At 40.6% G+C, this 22,083-nt stretch overlaps 1 protein-coding gene across 2 annotated transcripts in view; it reads right to left on the bottom strand.

Moving 5' to 3' along the window:
* Positions 1–21,484, bottom strand: part of MED14 (mediator complex subunit 14) — a 79,904-nt gene extending 58,420 nt beyond the window's left edge. For both annotated transcript variants that reach the window (XM_049871342.1, XM_049871343.1), the window contains exons 1-8: positions 21,086–21,484; positions 15,431–15,457; positions 10,380–10,485; positions 3,190–3,363; positions 2,416–2,545; positions 1,814–1,942; positions 1,392–1,499; positions 724–856 (exon numbers count right to left, since the gene is read on the bottom strand). In XM_049871342.1, coding sequence (XP_049727299.1) covers positions 724–856; positions 1,392–1,499; positions 1,814–1,942; positions 2,416–2,545; positions 3,190–3,363; positions 10,380–10,485; positions 15,431–15,457; positions 21,086–21,294 — 1,016 coding nt within the window. In that variant the 5' untranslated portion in view covers positions 21,295–21,484. The remainder of the gene's footprint in view (positions 1–723; positions 857–1,391; positions 1,500–1,813; positions 1,943–2,415; positions 2,546–3,189; positions 3,364–10,379; positions 10,486–15,430; positions 15,458–21,085) is intronic.
* Between the last annotated feature and the right edge of the window lie 599 nt (positions 21,485–22,083).

Raw genomic sequence — 22,083 nt, 5'->3', positions numbered from 1 at the left:
AAAGAGTAGAACACAAGCATGAAGATTGCTCTTCAATGCAAGGAGTAGCTATTACAGACAAACAAGAAAGTCAATGTTTCTCATGATACTTCAAAACCAAATCAAACCCACTGCCGTCGAGTTGATTCCGACTCCTAGCGACCCTACAGGACAGAGTAGAACTTCCCCATAGGGTTTCCAAGGAGCGGCTGGCGAATTCTAACTGCCGACCTTTTGGTTAGCAGCTGAGCTCTTAACCACTGCACCGCCACGGCTCCATGACACTTAGGCCTGCATTAAAAATGTGACATCTTTAAGCATATTCATAAAACATTGCTTACTTGTAATGAAAAACAAAAGTTTTTAAAAGGTACCCTTCAAAAGGTAAAGCTGTGATAAGCAAACATGTTTTTAAAAAAATGATACTCAACAATCTAATCTAATGGTCTTTAAGCAATCTGGTATGAGCCCAGGATACACTAAACGCTCAAACTTTTAGGAATGGTAAGCCTTAGTACAAACGGATAAATGTCTCGGTACTTAAAAGAGTTTTTCTAAAAGAGGTGTCAATTATGGATGTCCTGTGTGGTCTATGGACTACCACAGGACCTTACTACACAGAATAGCATTCACAGAGGTACACAGCCATTGGCATATTAAAACACGTCTAAGAGAAAAAAGAGAAACAAAAAGATGGCGTATTTATGGTCATAGCATGAACCTACCAGAACCAATTTTACTTACTTCCAAACTGAGAGGGAGAGGCACTTTCCAGCATGATACCTTTCCACCTGCACAAGGTCTCCCCACCGCTCTCGGATTAACATTAGAGTTTGGGAATGTAACACTTCTAACTGAAGGGATAAGCAGAATGAATCTGATGGATCTCGTTAAGCAAATCCAATATAGTGTTTTACTCCAACAGTCAATCCAGTACACGTAAACCTCATTGAATACAGGCTCTATTCCCAAAAATTTGGCTATGACGGAAATTTCTGGAATCATATTTCTCCACTGACTTATCCTAAAAAGTGTTATAATTTGTGATATAATTTTAGAAAGTTTTTATATTTAATTTGAACTAACAAATAAACCATAAGGTCCAGGTTGCTCCTTAATTCATCATAGTTTAGAGACTATGGATAGGCCAAATGGTACTATTTTTAACTAGCCACTTTTTGCTTTTACCTGAAAAGTCAATAGTAAAACTTTAAACTTGGTTTATCATAAACGTATCATTATTGTTCACACTGGCCAGTTCTTTATCCTGTATCTGCCCAAATGGGTATGGGGCGGCGGGGTTCTTAAGTAGGCTGCTACGGTTCAGAATTAGGGACAAATGACAAACATAGGGAGGGTAGGGGAAGACACAAAATCCTCACAAATACACGTCTCAAATTTTAGAAGGATACGTAGGCAGCTGTACATGTCCTGAAGAGGTTTCTCATCAGCAAAGAGCCTAGACTGCACCAGCTGATGGATAAAGTTGATTTGCATGCTATGAACCAAAGCTCGCCCATCTTCCATTGGCAGCAGAAAAGAAAGTGGTTAATCAGAAACATGGACAGATCATATCATAGCACCAACTAAGGAAGAGCATACTGAAAAATGAATTTAAATAAATAAATAACCGAAGTGATCTATGGAAACTAGAGAACATTATACTTTGAGAAACACAAACTTCTACAGCCACTAGGTAGTTGTGATAGTCATAAAATTTGTCTCAAATTAGAGGATAAATAAATTGCTAAGTATATTTATTATTCTGCAGCAATAGTTTTCAATAATATAAAAATAACAAAACATTTAAATCCAGACAGCATTTCTGATTTACCTCCTGTTTCCTTATCCTCAACCAGAATTTCTAGCTTGAGAAGACGCCATGGAACATCCGGGTCATCTCCCATCACAGTCAAGGTGGCTTCAAATTCTCCTTCAACACGAAACTTCACTCGGCCATTTGCTTTTAGAAAAAGAAGAAAAAGAACTGTACTTTGCTAGAAAAACAGCAGCTTCCTGCTAACCTAGAACTTCCAGTCTTGCCTGTAACAAGTTTTAAATAGACTGAAGGTTCTTTCATAAGTTCCAAACAATTCAGTGGTTCCTGCATAAGCCGTGGCCAGCTTCCAGGTACCTCATCAAAAAACCAAAGGCAACTCTTGTAACATCAACAAACAATATCTTCTTCGGTCTCAACTCTGGGACCTCTTTTTTCCTCCAACTCTAGGGGATCTCACCCACTCAACGGCTTCAAATACCAGTACTGAATTTCCAGGTAAAGAGAGATAATATGGCTGACAATTCACAGATTCAAACACCACCAAAATGGTAGTCAAAACTTCATAATGATATTTCTTCAACTAAAACCCAAAAAGCTGTTTTAAAAAATAGAATTCAAACAAGCCAACTCTTAAAATAAAAATTTCAGGTACGTACCAACCGTAAGATTTGCTAACTGAGGAGGGAGATCTGTGGTTACAAGCCGATGTCTAAGAATCTGGTTCAGCTGATGAAGTGTGGTTTGTTTCTCAATTTTGGTAATTGGATCAGGAGGAATAATTTTATCCTATGAAAAGGTTTAAGTGATTATTTTAAAATGTACGAAGAGGCATATTTTTCACCTGTGCCTGTCTTTACACAAATGTTTTCCTACTTTAGCCAAGAGAATCTCAACACTCATTTCTGCAGTCTATAGCCAATGTTACCGACCATTACTACAGTGCATTACAGAGTGCCAATAATTACATCAGACACCTAGCTAAGACAGTAATACAACACTATTTTCTTCATGCTCCATTTATAAAACCAACTTAATGTCAGTAGATGCCATCTACCACTTCTTAAAAGTATAAAATATATCACAATAGCACTGAATTCAGTAAACAACTACTACAATATGTTAAAAGAACACTTTTAAAAAGCAACAAGTGTGCAGTATTCTTACATCTAAAATAGACCTGTTACGTTTTCATATTCCCCCACCCCCCCACTCCAAAAAAAAAAAAGAGATTTACCCATTTTGATAGCTATTCACATTCTGGCCTCAATTTCTTTTTTAAAAACTCACAATTTTAGCTGTAGAGAAAAAAGCGAACTACGTGAACTATTTGTTTTAAAAATACGGAACAGCTTTTGGCTGGACTATAATAATACAGTGAAATCCAATGCCTAAGCTTTCAACTTTTAAGAACATGGGGACAAAGCACTTACCCTAATGCAGGTTGGCAGCCGTGGGTAAGACCCAGTAGTCAGCACATCAATGGCATATGGAATGGCAAAACTAGGCAGGCGCGCATGGACCAGGGCATCTCTAGCTAAGGAGGCCAGGCGATCAGCAGTGTCCACAAACAGGATGGCTTGCTGATCTAAAAAGCTCGAAATCATCTTTAAAACAGAAAGCGTAAATGTATTAACCTTCCTTGAAAACAATCTGCTTTTCACTTTAAATATACGTCATTTGTTCATTCCAAAGTAAACTTCAAGGGAATTAATATAGATTTTCTATATTATAAAATATTTCTTAAAGTTTCCCAGTAATTTGAAGAAAAGAAATACTTAATACAATTTTATTTGACACAAAAAACAATCATTTTCCTGACTACCCTGACAGGGAACACAACAGAGAATCCCTGATAGCGCAGGAGAACAGTAGGATGCAGACCTCAAATTCTTGTAAAAAAACCGGACTTAATGGTCTGACTGAGACTACAGGGACCCCAGAGGTCATGGTCCCTGGACATTCTGTTAGCCCAAGACTGGAACCATTCCTGAAGCCAACTCTTCAGACAGGGACTGGACTGGACCATGGGATAGAAAATGATACTGGTGAGGAGTGAGCTTCTTGGCTCAAGTAGACACATGAGGCTATGTGGGCAGCTCCTGTCTGGAGGGGGACGAGAGGGCAGAGGGGGTCAGAAGCTGGCCGAATGGACACGAAAATAGAGAGTGGAGAGAAGGAGTGTGCTGTCTCATTAGAGGGAGAGCAGCTAGGAGTACATAGCAAGGTGTATATAAATTTTTGTATGAGAGACTGACTTGTAAACTTACACCTAAAGCACAATTAAAAAAAAAATCATTTTCCATCCTTACATTACACATATGTAATATCAGAAATTTGGAAAAATAAATAGAATAAAACACTTTTTAATCTTACAGACTTCAATATTTGACTGGTAATGAAGTAGTTAAAAGCACTGACTCTGGACCCAGGTTGCCTTGGTCTCAATTTCAACTCCCCAACTTACTAGCCAAGAGCCTTGGGCAAGTTACTTAGCCTCTCTGTGCCTCAGTTTTTTCAACTGTAAAATGAAGATGATAATATGATACCCAGCCTCATAAGGCTGTTCTGAGGAATAAGAATTAATGCATATAAAATCTTTAGTGAGTGCCTAATCAGAAAAACCCAAACCCGTTGCCATCAAGTTGATTCCGACTTATAGTAACCCTACAGGACAGAGTAGAACTGCCACATAGGGTTTCCAAGGAGTGGCTGGCGGATCCGAACTGCTGACCTTCTGGTTAGCAGCCGAGCTCTTAGCCATTACGCCACCAGGGCTCCAAGAACAGTGCCTAGAACATGGGAAATACTCAATAAACATCACCCATTATGAGATAGAGCCCAACTTCACACCCAATACAGAAATCCTTTCCATAAGTTCCCTATTCAATGTATTTCATAAGGAAGTCTGAATTAGTAGAGCTCATCACAGAGTTGAAAATTATTTCCTTGCAATTTTTATCTTCTAGTTCTATTCTGGAACAATACTTGAAGCCTCTTCTCAGGTACTTCAAACGGACAAAGCCTACCCTCCCGGTCTTCAAGCTAAACATTCCAAATCTCTTCATTTAGTCTTCGTATCTCCAAATTCCTGACTTACCCTCCTTGTTTCACTGCCTGGAAATTCTCCAGTCTGTCAATGGCCAACTTAAAACACGGCACCCAGAATTAATACCACCTCATGCATGCGCAATGCTCGACATTTTCTCAGTATTTCCACACTCATTATCTGACTTCCGCAACTCTAGGAAATAGAACCAGATGATCTGTATCATCTTGAAAATGAGAAAATCGAGGCTTAGGTTAAGACAGCTGCCCAAATAAAGACAGCTAATAACCAGAGAAGGTGGAACCAAAAATTGTTTCTTGTCTTATAACAGCACAGCCCAGAAGTGTTACCTTCTATGACTGGTGTAATGGATTTCTATCAATGCCTCTAACACTTTCCATGAGCCGTCATGACACTACTACCACACAGCAAGCTTGAGGTCAACTAAAAGGCCTTGATCTTTTGTATATAAACCTCTGTCAAGTAAGGTCCCCTACATCCACCCTGAACCTAAAGCAGGACTGTAATCTGACTTCAGCATATTAAAACCATTTTGAGTCCTGCTTCTCTCAACTACTGAACTGGATTTTACTCAGACCTAAATATTCCAAATCTCCCTGCACAGGATACTATAAAAATGCTTATCAGACCAAAGGCAAGCCAAAGAGCACCAAAGACTGTCCTCCAGGAAGACGTGCACAAACCCCTTAGGATTGTCACAGTTTATCTAGCCCACCTTGTTCTACCTTAAACATGGATAAGTAATGAAACACTCTCTAAACTACCTTGCTGAACTCAAAATACACTAGCTTCAAGTTATATTCTTTTGGCTTAGAAAGCCAATTAAAAAAGAAAAAAATTTACTTTTGAATAACTTATTATGAATCCATGTAGGTCCCTAATGATAATCATGTTCTTTTCACTAAACTACTCACATATCAGATACTAACGTGGTTAATAATAACCTGCTTTCAAATTTAACTGAGCTCTCAATAGACATCTGTCCAAAGAAGATATACAAATAGCCAATAAGAACTGGAAAAGAAGTTCAACATCATTAGTAATCAGGGAAATGCAAATCGAAATCACAATGTGATATCACTTCATACCCACTAGAATCAAAAAGTCAGATAATAGCAAGTGTTGGCATGGATGTGGAGAAATCTGAACCCTCATATGCTGCTGGTGGGAATATAAAATGGTGTAGCCAACTTGGAAAACAGTCTGGCAGTTCCTCAAACAGTTAAACATAGAGTTACCATATGACCCAACAATTCCACTGCTAGGTAAATACCCAAGAAAAGTGAAAACATTATGTCCACACCAATAGTTGGACGCAAATGTTTATAGCAGCACTATTCATAATAGCCAAAGGTGGAAACAACTAAAACGTCCATCAACTGATGAATGGGTAAACGAAATATGGTATTATCTACCAAAAACCAAACCCAGTGCCGTCGAGTCAATTCTGACTCAGAGTGATCCTATAGGACAGAATAGAAGTACCCCGTAGAGTTTCCAAGGAGCGCCTGGCGAATTCGAACTGCCGACCCTTTGGTTAGCAGCCGTAGCACTTAACCACTACGCCACCAAGGTTTATGGTATTATCTATACAACGAAATATTATTTAGTCGTAAAAAGGAAAACAAAAGGCCACATATTATGCAATTGCATTTATATGAAATGTTCAGAACATGTAAATCTATACAGATAGAAAGTAAATTAGTGGTTGTTTAGGGCTAAGGGCCAGACAACTAAAGGGTATGGGGTTTCTTTTTGAGGTGATGAAAAGTGTTCTAAAATTGACTGTGGTGATGGTTGCACATCTCTCTGATATACTAAAAACCACTGAATTGCACACTTTAAATGGGTGGCTTGTATAATATATGGAATATATCTTAATAAACCTGTTTAAAAAAAAACACTCTTGGAGAACGAGAGAGAGATTTTCCCTTTTTCCTTAGATAGAACATTAACCAGACTACTTCACCATTAGTGGAGTTCTATACGTTGTGGATTTACACACTCAGCTACACAAGTCATTTATGTTCATCATTGCCAAAGATTATTATCTCAGAACCTCTAATGAGACTAGTTAAATAATAACCAGACTGAGAACAGAAGTGTGTCAAAACATCCACAATCCTCTAATTACTCAGTTGATGGACTTTATCCCTGACATAAACACATCTGTATCTACAGTCTCAAAACAAAGATACCATAACGTCATATAAATTCAGTATGGAACTTAATTCAGAATATGATTTGAACAGCTAATTCAGAAAACTAGTAAGAGACTGCTATACTATGAATTAAAGAAAGATTAATGCAATATGGCTCAATATCAGAATCAAGAATTTTGGATTTTGTTTGACATTATATCACAGAAGCACAACTTGGAGCTATCAAACAGGTAATTTAAATACCCACAGTATAATAAGAGATTTAAGACTAGATTTGAAAAACTGAATACTTGACTTTGATACACTACAGTAATACCTAACTTTTCACTAAAGCATCTCTAATAAAAGATTACCCCAAATTAAGTAATCATTGAGAAGAAACCTTAAGCTTTTCAGAAACACTATACTATGCTTCAGAAACACTGGTGGTGCAGTAGTTAAGAGCTACAGCTGCTAACCAAAGGGTCGGCAGTTTGAATCCACCAGATGCTCCTTGGAAACTCTATGGGGCAGTTCTACTCTGTCCTGTAGGGTCGCTATGAGTCGGAATCAACCCGAATGGCAATGGGTTTGTTTGTTTAACACTATGCTTCTTCATTTCAGCCAAAATAGACTCATTAGGCTCAGTGCTTAAATTTTGAAAACACTGAAGTAAATTGTAAGCTTTCTGATAAATAAGCCTTCTATTAGTATTTATAACAAAATCTATTCTTTGAATGATGCATAACAGTGTACAAAGACTTTCTGTTTACAAACTTCAATTTCTCAATTACATGAACAACTGACACAGATGAATAAAAGGTTTTCTTTTTTGCCATATGAAAAACTTAATATATGGGATAAAATGTTCTACCCCTAAAGAAACCTGTGATCAGTGTTTTATAGAAGGATATCAGCTTACTCCAACAGAGAGAAGCCATGTGGCTGGATGCGTCTTACAGAATTCTTCAGCCTTGCCATTTGCTTAGCTGCCAGGGCTGTCATTAAGCATTAACTTAAAAAATAAATAAATAAAATTTTTTCCCCCCAGCGAAAATCAGGTTTTGTTTCTAAGTTTGAAAAGAAAAAAAGTGGAGGGAGAACCTAGTAAAACAGGATGACCAAAGGCAGTGGGCTAAAACTGAAGTGAGACACCAGGAAAATCGTGAGGATATGCAGAAACACACTTGTGTTATAGATTCCTCCCAGAAGTGGAATTTCATGGAATGGGCAAATCCTCACAGATCTGCAAATATAAAAATTACTGTAAAAATCTTTTCAATTTGATTTGTCAGAGTGCTAAAAATAAATCTATTATGGTATAGCTATACTGGGTAGCTAACTTTAATTTATCTAGGAAGCCTGATAAACTTAAGAAAATTTAAGTACGATTTTTAATATATAGGTGGTCTGCAACTTACGACGACGTATTCGAGTTAACGGCAAACCGCACTTAATGACCATCAGTGTATCTGGAACACTGCATCTTCCTGGGAGGAAGTTATGGGAAAGTGCATGCAGAGGATATGGAAAAAATTGCTGAGTTACGTAAACACGCTCAAAGCATTTGATCAGGATAATATGATGGAAGAGATCAGTGGAAAAATCATCCACATGGCAAGGATACTGAATTTAGAACTTGGTATCACCAATGTGGAACAGCTCGAAGATCACGAATAAGGGGAATTGACACATCAGGACTTAATGGATTTTGAAGAGGAAAAAAATGCTGAAGAAGAAAGAAATAATGAGGAAGAGTAAGGAGAGAAGTTGTCAAAAAATTTTACAGTGAAAAGATTAGTTGGAGTTTTTTTCTAAACTAAATTAGGAGCTTCAGTTGCTTGAAAACACGGGCCCAAACACTGATCACTTTGCTAAACTCAATGGCAGATTCAGGAAGCAGTGAGATGTTACCACAAAATATATAAAGAAAAAAAGAAAAAAACCATACAGACAACTCTCGCTGTTTTTCTGACTAGAAATACCACCCCCATTCCCAGGGATAATCTGGATGATCCAGAACCTTCCACAAGTAGAGTTATTACCACAACTGACAAAATGCCAACATTGTCCAATTGTTCATCACTGAAATAAATTTTTATGATTTGCGGTTTTTTAATGTATGTGTGTATGTATTAAATACATCTGTAAGCTTATGTGTAATGTTTCCAACCCCCAAAGACATATAAAGGTCAGGTTTATAAAGATACTGATAATAAAAGGCAATAATAATGAAAACTAAAAACAAAAAACGAGGTATTTGACTTACAATGGAGTCATTGGAACGGAACCCCGTCGTAAATCAAGGACTACCTGTAATTTAGCTGACCAAGGTAAAATTGTTTTCTGCTTTAAGCTATGAAAACCGGTAAAATTTTTAAACATGATTACATTATTGAGTGGAAAAAAAGATTTAACTGAGCATCAATGTCAAGCTTACTCGGAGAATCTACCCTCTTTCCTCCACTTCCCAAAAATATTTTATAGTGGTTAGAAGTTTTCTTGGCCTTGTAGAGCTGGGTCTGGAAAACTGAACTCAAATAAAGCACATAAATTAAAGTCACTATTTCAAGACTATTCACTCTATGATAATTATGCTACCCTTTCTAGTATGAAACTCATCAGAAGTGAATGAAGTAAAACAGAAGTAATTGAGTGTCTCATCTTTTAATAAATGATCTTCCCCCAAGTCATGAGCTCAATAAGCTAATACGAGATACCCTACTGATTTTTTCCTCCTCTTTAATGTTTCTTCAACACAGCTACAGCACCCCCTTTTTTTGAGGGGGGAATAGCTTTTAGCATCTTTGGTATACTTCACGTCAGTCCTTTGAATTAAAAAGAGTGATTCAAGGGTCAAAAGATCTTGAGCTCCTTGAGGGCAAGGACTTTGCCTTACTCAGGTGTCCATACTCCATACCTTATGCCCTGTGCCCAAGAAAAGTTTGGAGAATGAGACAAATGAACAGATAAATGTTATCAGCTGTGTGTCTTTGAGAAAGCCATTTAACTTCTAGGAACCGCATCTTTTCTTCATTTGTAAAATAGGAAGATAGCTACTCTGCCATTCTCATAGGGTTGTCAAGAATCAATAGGCAAAATATAAGGGAGTAATCTACAAACTCTAAGGTATCATTTTCTCTCTTTGGTTCGAGTCTCATATTTACCATCTGCACCTTTAGTTCAAGTCTCATATTTAAAGTCTCCCAGAATAACGATATCTCCAGACAGAGCTCTCATTTTTCTTTCTGACCAGGTGTCCAAAAATAAATATTAAGTTTCCACAAAAATATATTATACATCATCATACAGAAATATGATTACTCACATAAGTAATGTTTCTCAAAATTGTCTACAAGTTAACATTCTAAGATGTTACTTTATACAAAATAAAAGCAAAAGATTAACTCACCGCACATTTTTCCACTTTGCCAGCATTATTAGCCCATTTTACTAAAGCTAACAATCGAACGAAGAGTTGGCGTGTTCGGCTAGCAAACTGCACTATTTCTATTTTCCTATAAAACAAAACAATTTTTAATGAACAAGAATATTAGAAAGAGTAGTTCACAATTTATTTCATCTGAGTTCAAAAATGAATTAATCTTCATTTACATCCACTACAACAAAATGACCCAATTATACTTATCTAAATATGATTGTTTTCATACTTTTTGTATACCTCCTGGATATGCTTTATTTTTCACCTGAGAGTAATAAATCCAATAAAATGTTTTAGCGATGAGTCATTTTTTTTTATTAATTTTATATTATAATAAAAGTTGTTAAAATATTCCAAATTCATGGATATGTGGAAGTAGAATTTAACTGAGTGAGTGACAGATGGGGCTAAACTTAGGAGTTAGGAATTAGACGTATGTATAACCTTTTTTGTAAAAGAGAGGGAACTGAAGTAAATCTTTACCAAAACCTGAAGCTGTATTCTTCCTACAAAAGCAAGGGGCATTTCCCATCTTGCAGGAGTATGATTTAAAAAGTTGAAAATCAAAGAACTTAACCATGCAACTCTTTACCATACTAATTCCAATGACAAATTTGGAGGCGTTAACTTATCCAAGCAAAGTTTAAAAAAGTAAGATGAGTACTAAAAATACAAGCTGTTGTTAGTTGCCGCTGAGTCGATTCCGACTCGTGGCGACCCCATGTGTGCAGAGTAGAGCTCTCCATAGAGTTTTCGCGGCTCTGATCTTTTGGAAGCAGCTTGCCAGGCTTGCCTTCTGAAGAGCCACTGGGTGGGTTCGAGCCACCAACCTTTTGGCTGTAGTCAAGCACTTAACCATTTGTGCCACTCAGGGACTCAAAAATTAAAAGCTAGAGGGTCTATCCACTACAACGCTTTCCTCCCAATACTCATTGGTATTTTTATCATCTCCTCATAAAGCTTCAAAAGTGTTATTAAAAGCTCTATTCTGCCAATTAATGTGTTAGCTAGACCTCTCCACTTCATGTCACCTACAAAACTGATAATCTTAACTTTCATGGTTTATCGTAAGACACTGAAAAAAAAATTCAACAGCCCAGGCCTGACAACAGGACCCAGCAAGACACCAATCTCCCTCCAAAGGGACCCTGAAATACAGCTGTTCAATGACCTACAGATTAACCCATTATCTCTGCATCTCCCAACAGCAACACCATGATGCACGGCACCAAAATAAGTTTTTGCTGAAGCATAGTCCTGACTGAAGACTACAGAGTTCAGCTCCTATTGAAAGCATACGTAGCCCACAAAGGCTTCCTTAAATATCAGCCAGCAATGTGGCCAGCAGTACTATAAAGAGAAGGATCAAGGACACAGATCAAACTGTGACTCTTTGCCAATATCTGTGAAGGGTCTTAAGAGTAAGCAGAGCATCACCAGCAAGACTGGGCCACAGCAGACACGTGAAACGTGCATTAAGGTCTGGCAGCCACCTCAGTGTGGTCGCTCTAACTCAGCCGCATCTTATACAGCAAACACATTTGTGACGCTATTAACTTGGTTTCCCATGGAGCTCCTCTACTGGAAAGGAGATGTCTCCCTTCGTAAACTACTGTAACATGGTTTTCTGACACCAAACCGTCTCAGGTGATAGGCAGTATACATCAGTCTTCCAAAGGCCCTGGTTTCGCCTCCTACCTCAGCATGGACAGAACAAATCCTGGCTACCATTTCCTTCCTTCAAAACTGACCAACCCAACCGTAACACCAAAACCAAAAACCAAACCCAGTGCCGTCGAGTCAATTCCGACTCATAGCGACCCTATAGCACAGGCATACCCTATTTGTCCCTTCTACTTTTTTTTTTTTATTCTATCAAAAAAGGTCAAATGGCAGATAGGTGAGGAAATGCTCTGGGATCACTAGCCATTAGATAAATGCAAATCAAAACCACAATGAGACACCATCTCACTCCGACATTACTGGCTCTGTCATGGATTGAATTATGTCCCCCAAAACTACGTGTCAACTTGGTCAGGCCATGGTTCCCAGTATTGTGTGGTTGTCCTCCATTTTTTTATTTTCCTGTGTGTTATAAATCATAATCTCTGTCTGTGGTTAAAGAGGATTAGGGTGGGATGTAACACCCTTGCTCAGGCCACATCCCTGATCCAATGTAAAGGGAGTTTCCCTGGGGTGTGGCCTATACCACCTTTTATCTTAGACAAGAGTTAAAAGGAAAGGGAAGCAAGCAGAGAGTGGGGACCTCATACCACCAAGAAAGCAGCACCAGGAGCAGAGTGCATCCTTTGGACCTGGGGTCCCTCCACCTGTGAAGCTCCTGGACCAGGGGAAGATTGAGGACAAGGACCCTCCTCCACAGCCAACAGAGAAAGAAAGCCTTCCCTTGGAGCTGATGCCCTAACTTTGGACTTTTAGCCCACTTTACTGGGAGGAAATAAATTTGTCTTTGTTAAAACCATCCACTTGTGGTATTTCTGTTACAGCAGCACTAGATAACCAAGACAGGCACTAATCAAAAAAACAGAAAATTTAAAAAATGTTGGAGAGGTTTCAGGGAGATTGGAACTCTTATGCACTGCTGGTAGGAATGCAAAATGGTACAACCATTTTGGAAAATGATATGGCGCTTCCTTAAAAAGTTAAAAATAGAAATACCATATGATCCAGCAATTCCACTCTTAGGAATATATCCTAGAGAAATAAGAGCTGTCATACAAACAGACATATGCACACCCATGTTCACCGCAGCATTGTTCACAATAGCAAAAAGATAGAAACAACCTAGGTGTCCATCAACAGATGAATGAATAAACAAAGTGTGGTACATATACACAATGGAGTACTACACAAAGAGAAAGAACAATGATGAATCTGCAAAGCATTTCACAACACGGATGAATCTGGAGGACACTATGCTGAGTGAAACAAGTCAATCACAAAAGGACAAATATTGTGTAAGACCATTACTATAAAAACTCATGAAAAGGTTTACACACAGAAACAATCCTTGATGGTTACAAGGGAGAGGAACGGTGAGAGGGGAAAACACTAAATAGACAACAGGTGAGTCATAACTTTGGCGAAGGGAAAGACAGAACACAATCCTGTGGCATCCAGCATAACTCGTCCAAGGCAAGGTCATGGAAGCTCCAAAGACACATTCAAACTCCCTGAGGGACCAATTACTGGGCTGTGGGGACTCTGGTCTCGGGGATCATCTAGCTCAACTGGCATAACACAGTTTATAAAGAAAATGTTCTATGTTTTACTCTGGTGAGCAGTGTCTGGGGTCTTAAAAGCTTGTGAGCGGCCATCTAAGATACACTGGTCTCACCTCATCTGGAGCAAGGGAGAATGAAGAAAACTAAAGACTCAAGGGAAAGATTAGTCCAAAGGACTAATGGGCCACAACTACCACAGCCACCACCAGACTGAGTCCAGTACAATTAGATGGTGCCCAGCTACCACCACTGACTGAGAGAGATCACAACAGGGGGTCCCCACACAGAGCCGGAGAAAATACAGAACAAAATTCTAACTCACAAAAAAAGACTAGACTTACTGGTCTGACAGCGACTTGAGAAACCCCGAGAGCATGGCCCCCCAACCCCAGAAATTACAGCTCAGTAATGGAGTCACTCCTGAGGTTCACCCTTCATCTAAAGATTAGACAGGCCCATAAAACAAAAGGAAACTAAATGGGCACACCAGCCCAGGAGCAAGGACAAGAAGGCAGGAGGACAGGAAAGCCGGTAATGAGGAACCCAAGGTCGAGAAGAAGAGGGTGTTGACATGTCATGGGGTTGACAACCAGTGTCACAAAACAATATGTGTATTAATTGTTAAGTGAGAAACTAGTTTGCTCTGTAAACCTTCATCTAAAGTACAATGAAGAAAAAAGGGGGGGTCTAATTGGGTTGGTGGGGTTGTGGTAAGGAGCCCCAGTGGTGCAGTAGTTAAGGGCTTGGCTGCTAACCCAAAGGTCAGTGGTTCGAACCCGCCAGCCACTCCACAGGGGAAAGATATGGCAGTCTGCTTCCATAAAGATTACAGCCTTAGAAACTCTATGGGCAGTTCTACTCTGTCCTACAGGGTCACTATGAGTTGGAATTGACTCAACCGCAATGAGATTTTTTCTAGGGTGGTGGTGGAGTGTAGCCCCTAATAAATGCTAAAAAGCTACCTAGTGACTTGATATAAAAAACAAAAACCAACCAAGAAGCATAAGTAGTGTCAAAGATATAGTCAAGTAGCCTATCCTATAGTCACAACTGAAATTCCCATCACATGATCTTCTTGAAACCTTCATTTATCTTTCTCCTTTGGCCTATGGAAATATACTGTTGTTATGTGCCGTCAAGTAGATTCCAACTCATAGCGACCCTATAGGACAGAGTAGAACTGCCCAATAGTGGTAGTTTCCTAGGCTGGAATCTTTACAGGAACAGATCACCAGGTCTTTCCTTCCGCAGGGCGGCTGGTGGGTTCGAACCACCAAGCTTTCAGTTAGCAGCCAAGTGCTTAACCATTCCGCCACCAGGGCTCCTTATGGAAACATACTAGTGTTTAGTTATGTCTTAAGCCCCAAATTCCAATGGAACCAAAATTCTCTCAACTGTAAAACAGCAACAGTAAGTAGTAGGCACAAGTCAGTTTTCTCAAGATACCTAATATCATCATCGTAGCAAATGGTAAATTAGCAGCCAACTTTCTAAAGCCAGCCTGCTCCTCAGCTTCTTGCATCAGGGACTGCATTTTCTACATCTTTTCCCCCTCCCCCTGAACTTGACCTGATAGGTCACACAATAAAGGTTTGTAGAACAGAAAGAACAGAGCTGATCTCACACCAAATATTTCCAATGATGAAGAAATTACACTTCCCAGGGCTTCCTAAACACATGATGTGAAAAATCACCAATCCACAGCCCTGTAACACACACATATATGTATCAACACAGAGAGAGATTTCAGGGTTTTTTTTTTTTTTTCATACTCACCTTTCCACATCAGATTTCCGTGGCAGTCTAAGAAAAAAAAAAAAGGAAATTGATTAAATATATACATACCTTCAACAAAATGTGCTAAAGGTCTTTACTTTAACCCTATTAAATATTTGTGCTTAAGAAAAACTGAGAAAAAAGCTCTTACAGGCAATATAGCTATAAAGGCAGAACCAACAAAGGAGCATTTCTCTCCATTTAGAATACTTCAAAAGGACTTGCGTGAACCTCAAACAACTAAAAAGCCAAAGTCTTACATTAGCACACCGTATCATACAGAGCAAAAGAAAATATTCTTTTAAGGCCAAAATGGTCTCAGATGCGGGAGTACGATTCAGTTGCCAGTCTCCCTGTATCCAGTGGACCCTTGGTTCCAAGCGATAATCCCTCCATGTTTTGTTATGACAGGTAAAAGTGGAAACTAAGCACATAAAAGGGCCAGAATCAATCAAGGGATTTAGAGTCATTCCGATGTTGCCCAGTGGTTAGATGTAAATGATTTGCATTCCTTTTAAATAGCTCCACTAAGATTCCGATTTCTGTTCTTTTCACTAGTTCTCAATCAATGTCACTATTTTCCTTGACCAATTATACCGTTTAACCCTCTCTGATGCTTAGAAAGACCCTGTTAACCTCTGTCCTGTACCCAAGACTCAATGGTCTGAACAACTCTCATGCCTTCCCACACCTAATCCATTTTTATAGCTGCTTAGATCCCCTCCTCCCACCTGCATGCTACAGGAATAGAAAAACTAAAACCACTGCCAGAGGTGGTACCAGGAGGAGAAACTATTAAAATGGGCTCTGGCTTGTAGTTATCTGTAAGTCTCAGGGAAGACAGAAGAAGCTGAAGCTATGATGAGAGTAATAAAGGAACTAGGTAAGGTCTGGAAGGACCAGCAGATCAGAGGGATGGAGTAGAAATTAAGGCCATTATTATTAGGTTGCAAATAAAAGCAGCCACTGGCAAGTTCCTCTGCATGCAAAAGCCCCTGGGAACACTCCTTCAGAAGTCACAGCCCTTGTTTCAAGGGAGGGAGAGGATGACAACAAGAGGTGCCTGTGTGTGCACACTCAAACAGACAAAAGAACAGAGCTTTTGGGAACGGGAGTCACTGTTCCAGCTCTTCCCACCTGCCCTAAAAAACCACACTGCCACTGAGTCGATTCCGATTCATAGTGACCTCATAGTGACCGTACAGGACAGGGCAGAACTGCCCCCCAGGGTTTCCGAGGCTGTAATCTTTCTGGAAGCAGACTGCCACATCTTTCTCCCACAGAGCAGCTGGGGGCTTCGAACCACCGACTGTGCCACCAGAGCTTCTCACCACTTGCCCTAGGAACCCTAAAAGGATCATCTCAAGTCAGAGGTATTATTTCAGGGACAAAGGCTTTTGTTGCCTGCCTCCCCTTTCCCCCACTTCTTCCTAATCTATTTGAAATTCCTCAGTGGGTAACAAATCTTAAATTCCACCATTTGCAGTAAAAGCCCTGAAGTGCAAATGTTTGGAAGAAGGCACTGAAACTTATTTACCCCAAGTGTGATAAGATAAGTTTATATGACTGAGATCCTGGCATTTTCTGATTCTAATTAAAAGAGGTTAAAAAAAAGGGGGGGGGATGTAAAATAGTACAACCACCATGGAAGACAGTTTGGTGGTTCCTCAAAAAGTAGAATATAGAATTGCCATAGGACCCAGCAATCCCAATCCTAGGTCTATACCCAGAAGTGGTAAAAGCATTTTCTGCAATAGCCAAAAGGTGAAAACAACCAAAATGTTCATCAAGAGATGAGTAATAAACACAATGTGGTATATACATATGGTGGAATATTACTCAGCCATAAAAAGAAATGAAATTCCTATGCATGCCACGACATGCATGAACCTTGAAAATATTATGCTGAGTGAAATAAATCAGTTGCAAAAGGTCAAATGTTGTATGATCTCACTTAAATAAAATCAGCAATTAAAAAAAAAAAAAACCCAAACCCACCGCTGTCGAGTTTTAATCTTTACGGGAGCAGACTGCCACTGCCACATCTTCTCCCACAGAGCAGCTGGTGGGTTCAAACCGCCAACTTTTCAGTTAAGTAGCCAAGTGCTTTAACCACTATGCTAGCAGGGCTCCTTAGCAAATATATAAATAGAAACCCAAAATTATTAGTGGTTACCAAAACAAAAAAATTTCTTTTTTTTTTTACTGGGGGTGGGAGAGAAAGGGAAATGGGGAGTTTTTCCTTAGGGGGCATTGAGTTTATGTTAATAGTGGTGGAGTAATTTGGAAGAAATAGTGAGAATGGTTGTACAACTTGAAGAATGTTAATTAATGTCACTGAATTACACGTGTAGAAATTGCTGAATTGGCATATGTTTTGTTGTGTACATTTTCACCACAATTAAAAACAATTTCTGAATAAATGTCCCTTTGGAAGCCTTTTAAAAAGTGTTAAAAAAAAAAAAGTAGACTGAGTCAAAAGTTAAGGCAGAGTTTAAAATCTAGGATGAAAGTCTACACGTTAGAGGAAAGGGGGAATGGACAAAGGGAAAAAACAGAAATCTGGGTTCAAAAATAAAGCACCTAAATTGTCAAGGCTGTTCTTACCCACTGCAGAGGAGTCATTTCTAACTCACAGTGACACTATAGGACAGAGGAGAACTTACCCCATACATAGGGTTTCCAAGGAGTGGCTGGTGGATTCGAACTGCTGACCTTTTGGTTAGCAGCTGAGCTTTTAAACCCTGTGCCACCAAGGCCCCAGGCTATCCAGGGACTCCTAAATAGTTAAGCTCTGCTTATGCACCAGGCATTGTTCTAGGCCCTGGGGATAGTAAACAAATAAAAATCCCTGTCATCCAGGAGTTTACATTTCAGTGGGGGGAAACAAGACACTAAATAATGGCAGCTGGTGATAACTGCCGTAGGGAAAATTAAAGCCGCAGTGTGAGAAGGATTAAGTGAAGGGTCAGAGTACTATTTAATTAAGGGTGATCAGAGAAAGTCTTTCTGATAAGTGATATCTGAACAAAGACCTAAAGGGAACTAGAAAGCAAACCACACAGATTTCTGGGGGGTGGGGCTGGGGGAGGAGCAATGGCCCTAAGGCAGGAGTGTGCTTGGCGCCATCAAGAACATCAAGGGTAGTGTGGCTGGAGTGGACTAAGCAAGGGGGGAGAGTGTTAGAAAATGAAGTGAAAGAGGTAAGGGAGAGGAAAGAGGTAAGGGAGAGAAGACACAGATCATGTAGGGCCTCAAACGTAAAATAATCACATGTTCCGGTTTGTCCAAGATAGTCCCAGTTTATACCTGCTGTTCTGACATTATTATCAGCACCGCCGTTCACACTCAAAAGTGTCCTGGTTTGGACGATAAATTTTATGGTCGCCTATTTTAGGCGATTATAAAAACCTTTGAATCTAAATGAGATGGGAAACGACTGGCAGGTTTAGAGAAGAAACTGTAGAGGAGCAAGAATAGTAGTAGAGATATCAGTTGGGAGATTATTGCAGTAACTTGGGTAAAGGATTAAGTGGCTTGGATCAGATTGGTAACGGTGGAAGCGACGTGACCCTGAATATATTCTGAAGTCAGAGCTGACAGGACTTGCTCACGGACTGGATGTGGGATGTCAAAAAAGGGGAGCCAGGAATCACTCCAAAATTTTTGGCCTGAGCATTAGAGATACTATTTAGTGAGAAAGGAAGATGGGAAAGAAAGTTTGGAGGAGTTGAGGGGAATCAGGAGTTTGGCTCTGGACTTGGTACACTGAAATGTCCCTTAGATACTGAAATGTAAGCATCTGGATACAGAGCCTGGAGTTCGGTGGGGAAGTCTGTGCTGGAGATATAAATATGAGAATCATATAAAAGATGTGGGACTATAACTATACACTTTTATTCTAAGGCAATAAAACATGTTTCTCTCTTCATGAACCCAAGTCCTAAAATAGTAAAAAGGTAATGCTTAGGAACACAACTCAAGGAATTTCTACAAATTCCCTGTGAAAAAACAAATTACACAACCACTGAGAGCAGTTCTCAACATTTTTTCCACAGCTATACATAGGACAGATCAGCTTCACAAACATAACGCTTTCTCTTCGATTTTTTAGGGTTATTATGAAATCAACAATATACGGTGCAGAGTATATTCCTATGTGACTATGTTACTCATTGTGGTAGCTATTTAAGTTTCTCTTTAGAAAAGAGTTTGTTATGGTTGAGGCCCCACGTGTGCAGAGTAGAACTGCTTGCTCCACAGGGTTTTCAAGGCCATGACCTCTCAGAAGCAGATTGCCAGGCTTGTTTTCGAGGTGGGTTCGAAGCGCCAATCCTTTGGCTAGTAGTCCAGCACTTAACCATGTGCACCACCCAAGGACTTCTTAGACAGGGGTAAACCAAAAAACAAACCCGTTGCCACGGAATTTCGATTCCGACTCACAGTGACCCTATAGGACAGAGTAGAACTAGCCTGGTGGATTCGAACTACCCACTGCAGCCGTAGGGGTAGCTCTTAACCAGTTCTCCACCAGGGTTTCAAGACAGGCTTCTTTAACTCTACCACTTACTGTGCCACTCTATAAAAATACAATGTATCAAAATTGAATGAGAGCCACGTTCTACAGAAAAAAATGGAAACTATTCTAATCCTTTAGTCATCTGCAAACAAACATTGTAACAGTCTCTAGTAACAAATTACTTTCACAGCCTAACATCTACACACTAATGCATTTCAACTGAAAACACCGATCTGAAGTCTAGCAACAGATAAAAGGTAAAAACTAATTTAGATAACAATTCTGACATAGTTTTTCTGAACCTGTGTTAGCAAATGTAAAACAGAAATTAAAAGTATAAAAAACCAAACCAAACCCGTTGCCGTAGAGTCGGTTCAGACTCATAGCGACACTATATGCTCCAAAATTTGAAAGCGCCTTTTCATTACACACTTCAAAAATATCATTACAGTGCATTCCGATCGTATTTTGACGGAATTTAAATCCTAATCATGCCCAAAGCATTTCATGGGTAACACGGAGATTTATAAATTCCCTGCATACTTCAAGAAATAATAACAGCAAGTCGGTCGCAAAAAAAAATCTTTTACTTACACTAAATGCGTGACAACTTCAAAAAATCTCAAACGTTCCAGAAAAACTACTTGAAATCAACATTTTGGATTATTCTATACACAATGTATCTCCTGCATTCAAACTCAGTCACAAACATTTACAACCTATATTTACAATGTATTGTCAAGAGGCTGTAAAACATTTCCCATCTTTGGGGCTTTTTTTAAAAAAAAAGCTCGGATATTATGTATTCGTAAACCCTGAACTGTAATCTTGGTTTGGGGCTAAAAGGCTTCCAGGAAAGAAATATTGGCAACTCGAGCAAAAGTCCCAAAGACGATCTTCAGTGAAAGTCTAACACGCATAATTAACAAGTCTCAGCTGCTTCATCGCCAAAAACACCCCCAAATGCAAAGCTTCTTCTCCACCTCCGCTGAAGCCCCTGAGTTCAGAAATTCTACACTAAGCAAGCCGGCGGGGAAAATAGCAGCCGCTCGGGGGTGAGGGAGGCGCAAGCCTCTCAGCAGTTGGGCGGGAAGGGAGGGGGGCTGGGGAGCAGGCATGGGTTTCGCGGCACTTACAGGTCCGTCAATACCATAAGCTCTGAGTAGGCCCGGTGGAGCAAAAATTCGATGAGGCTGCTGAGCCGGTAGCCAGGGCTGGCCGCGGCCGCAGCAGCCGCAGCCACGGCAGCTCCCGGGGGAGGAGGCGCCGGGGCTGACGCGGGGCCGCCACTGCCCCCCCCTCCAGGAGGAACCAGCTGGTGGTTCTCCAGCTGCACCGGGGCCATGGCGGCTCAGGGTCGGGACTGGTGCAGAGGCACAAGATGCGGCCCTCGAGCGTTCGCTCACCGCGCCGAAGTGGGCGCGGGCAGAGTCGTCACCGCCTACCGCTGGACAGCCTCTGAACAGGAAGCAGTGCGCGGGCCGCGAAGGCCCGCCCCCATGAAGCGACTAGCCCGCGGGCCCCAGGGGCGGGAGCGGCGGGGGGAGGGAGGCGGGGGGCCGCTGCTGACGCCAAGCTGCGCCTCCGCCGCTGATCAGAGGCTGCTTCGCCAGGCAGCCGCAGCGTCCATGTTGACTGCCCCAGCGGAAGCCGTTTGGCAGAGCGGAAGAAGAACCTGCAGGGGGGACTTCCGACAGCAACCTGTGCCTGTTCTCCCCTCTCTAGTACCGGGGGTATTAGGGGCGCGTGGGAGTGGGGCGGGGACTGGAGCGTGGGTGGGACGGACGGAAGCGGGGGCCGCGAGTCGCCGGAAGCTGGTGTGTGGGCGGAGTCGGCTTCGTCACCGTGACGTCAGTCGTTTCCCGGCTTTGACCCTCGCTCCTGTGGGCTTTTAAAGGCGGCAATTTGCGCAGAGCAATCGCTCACTTAGTGGGGCGCCTTACACGGCCGGGGGGACCTTCCATAGACGTTCGAGAGTTGTTCTGGCAGCGCGCATGTGAGAACCTTTGCACCCGTCCTTGTTTTTCTAACCGTGGGAAAAAGTGTAAGAAAATATGATTTGGGATAAGAAAAAAAATAAGAGTAGGGCAAAATTAATAGAGTTGGATATATGCAGACCACGTTACCGTCCACC

The sequence above is a fragment of the Elephas maximus genome, chromosome X (assembly GCF_024166365.1).
Source record: "Elephas maximus indicus isolate mEleMax1 chromosome X, mEleMax1 primary haplotype, whole genome shotgun sequence".
NCBI lineage: Eukaryota > Metazoa > Chordata > Mammalia > Proboscidea > Elephantidae > Elephas > Elephas maximus.
This window is presented reverse-complemented; position numbering and strand designations above follow the sequence as displayed.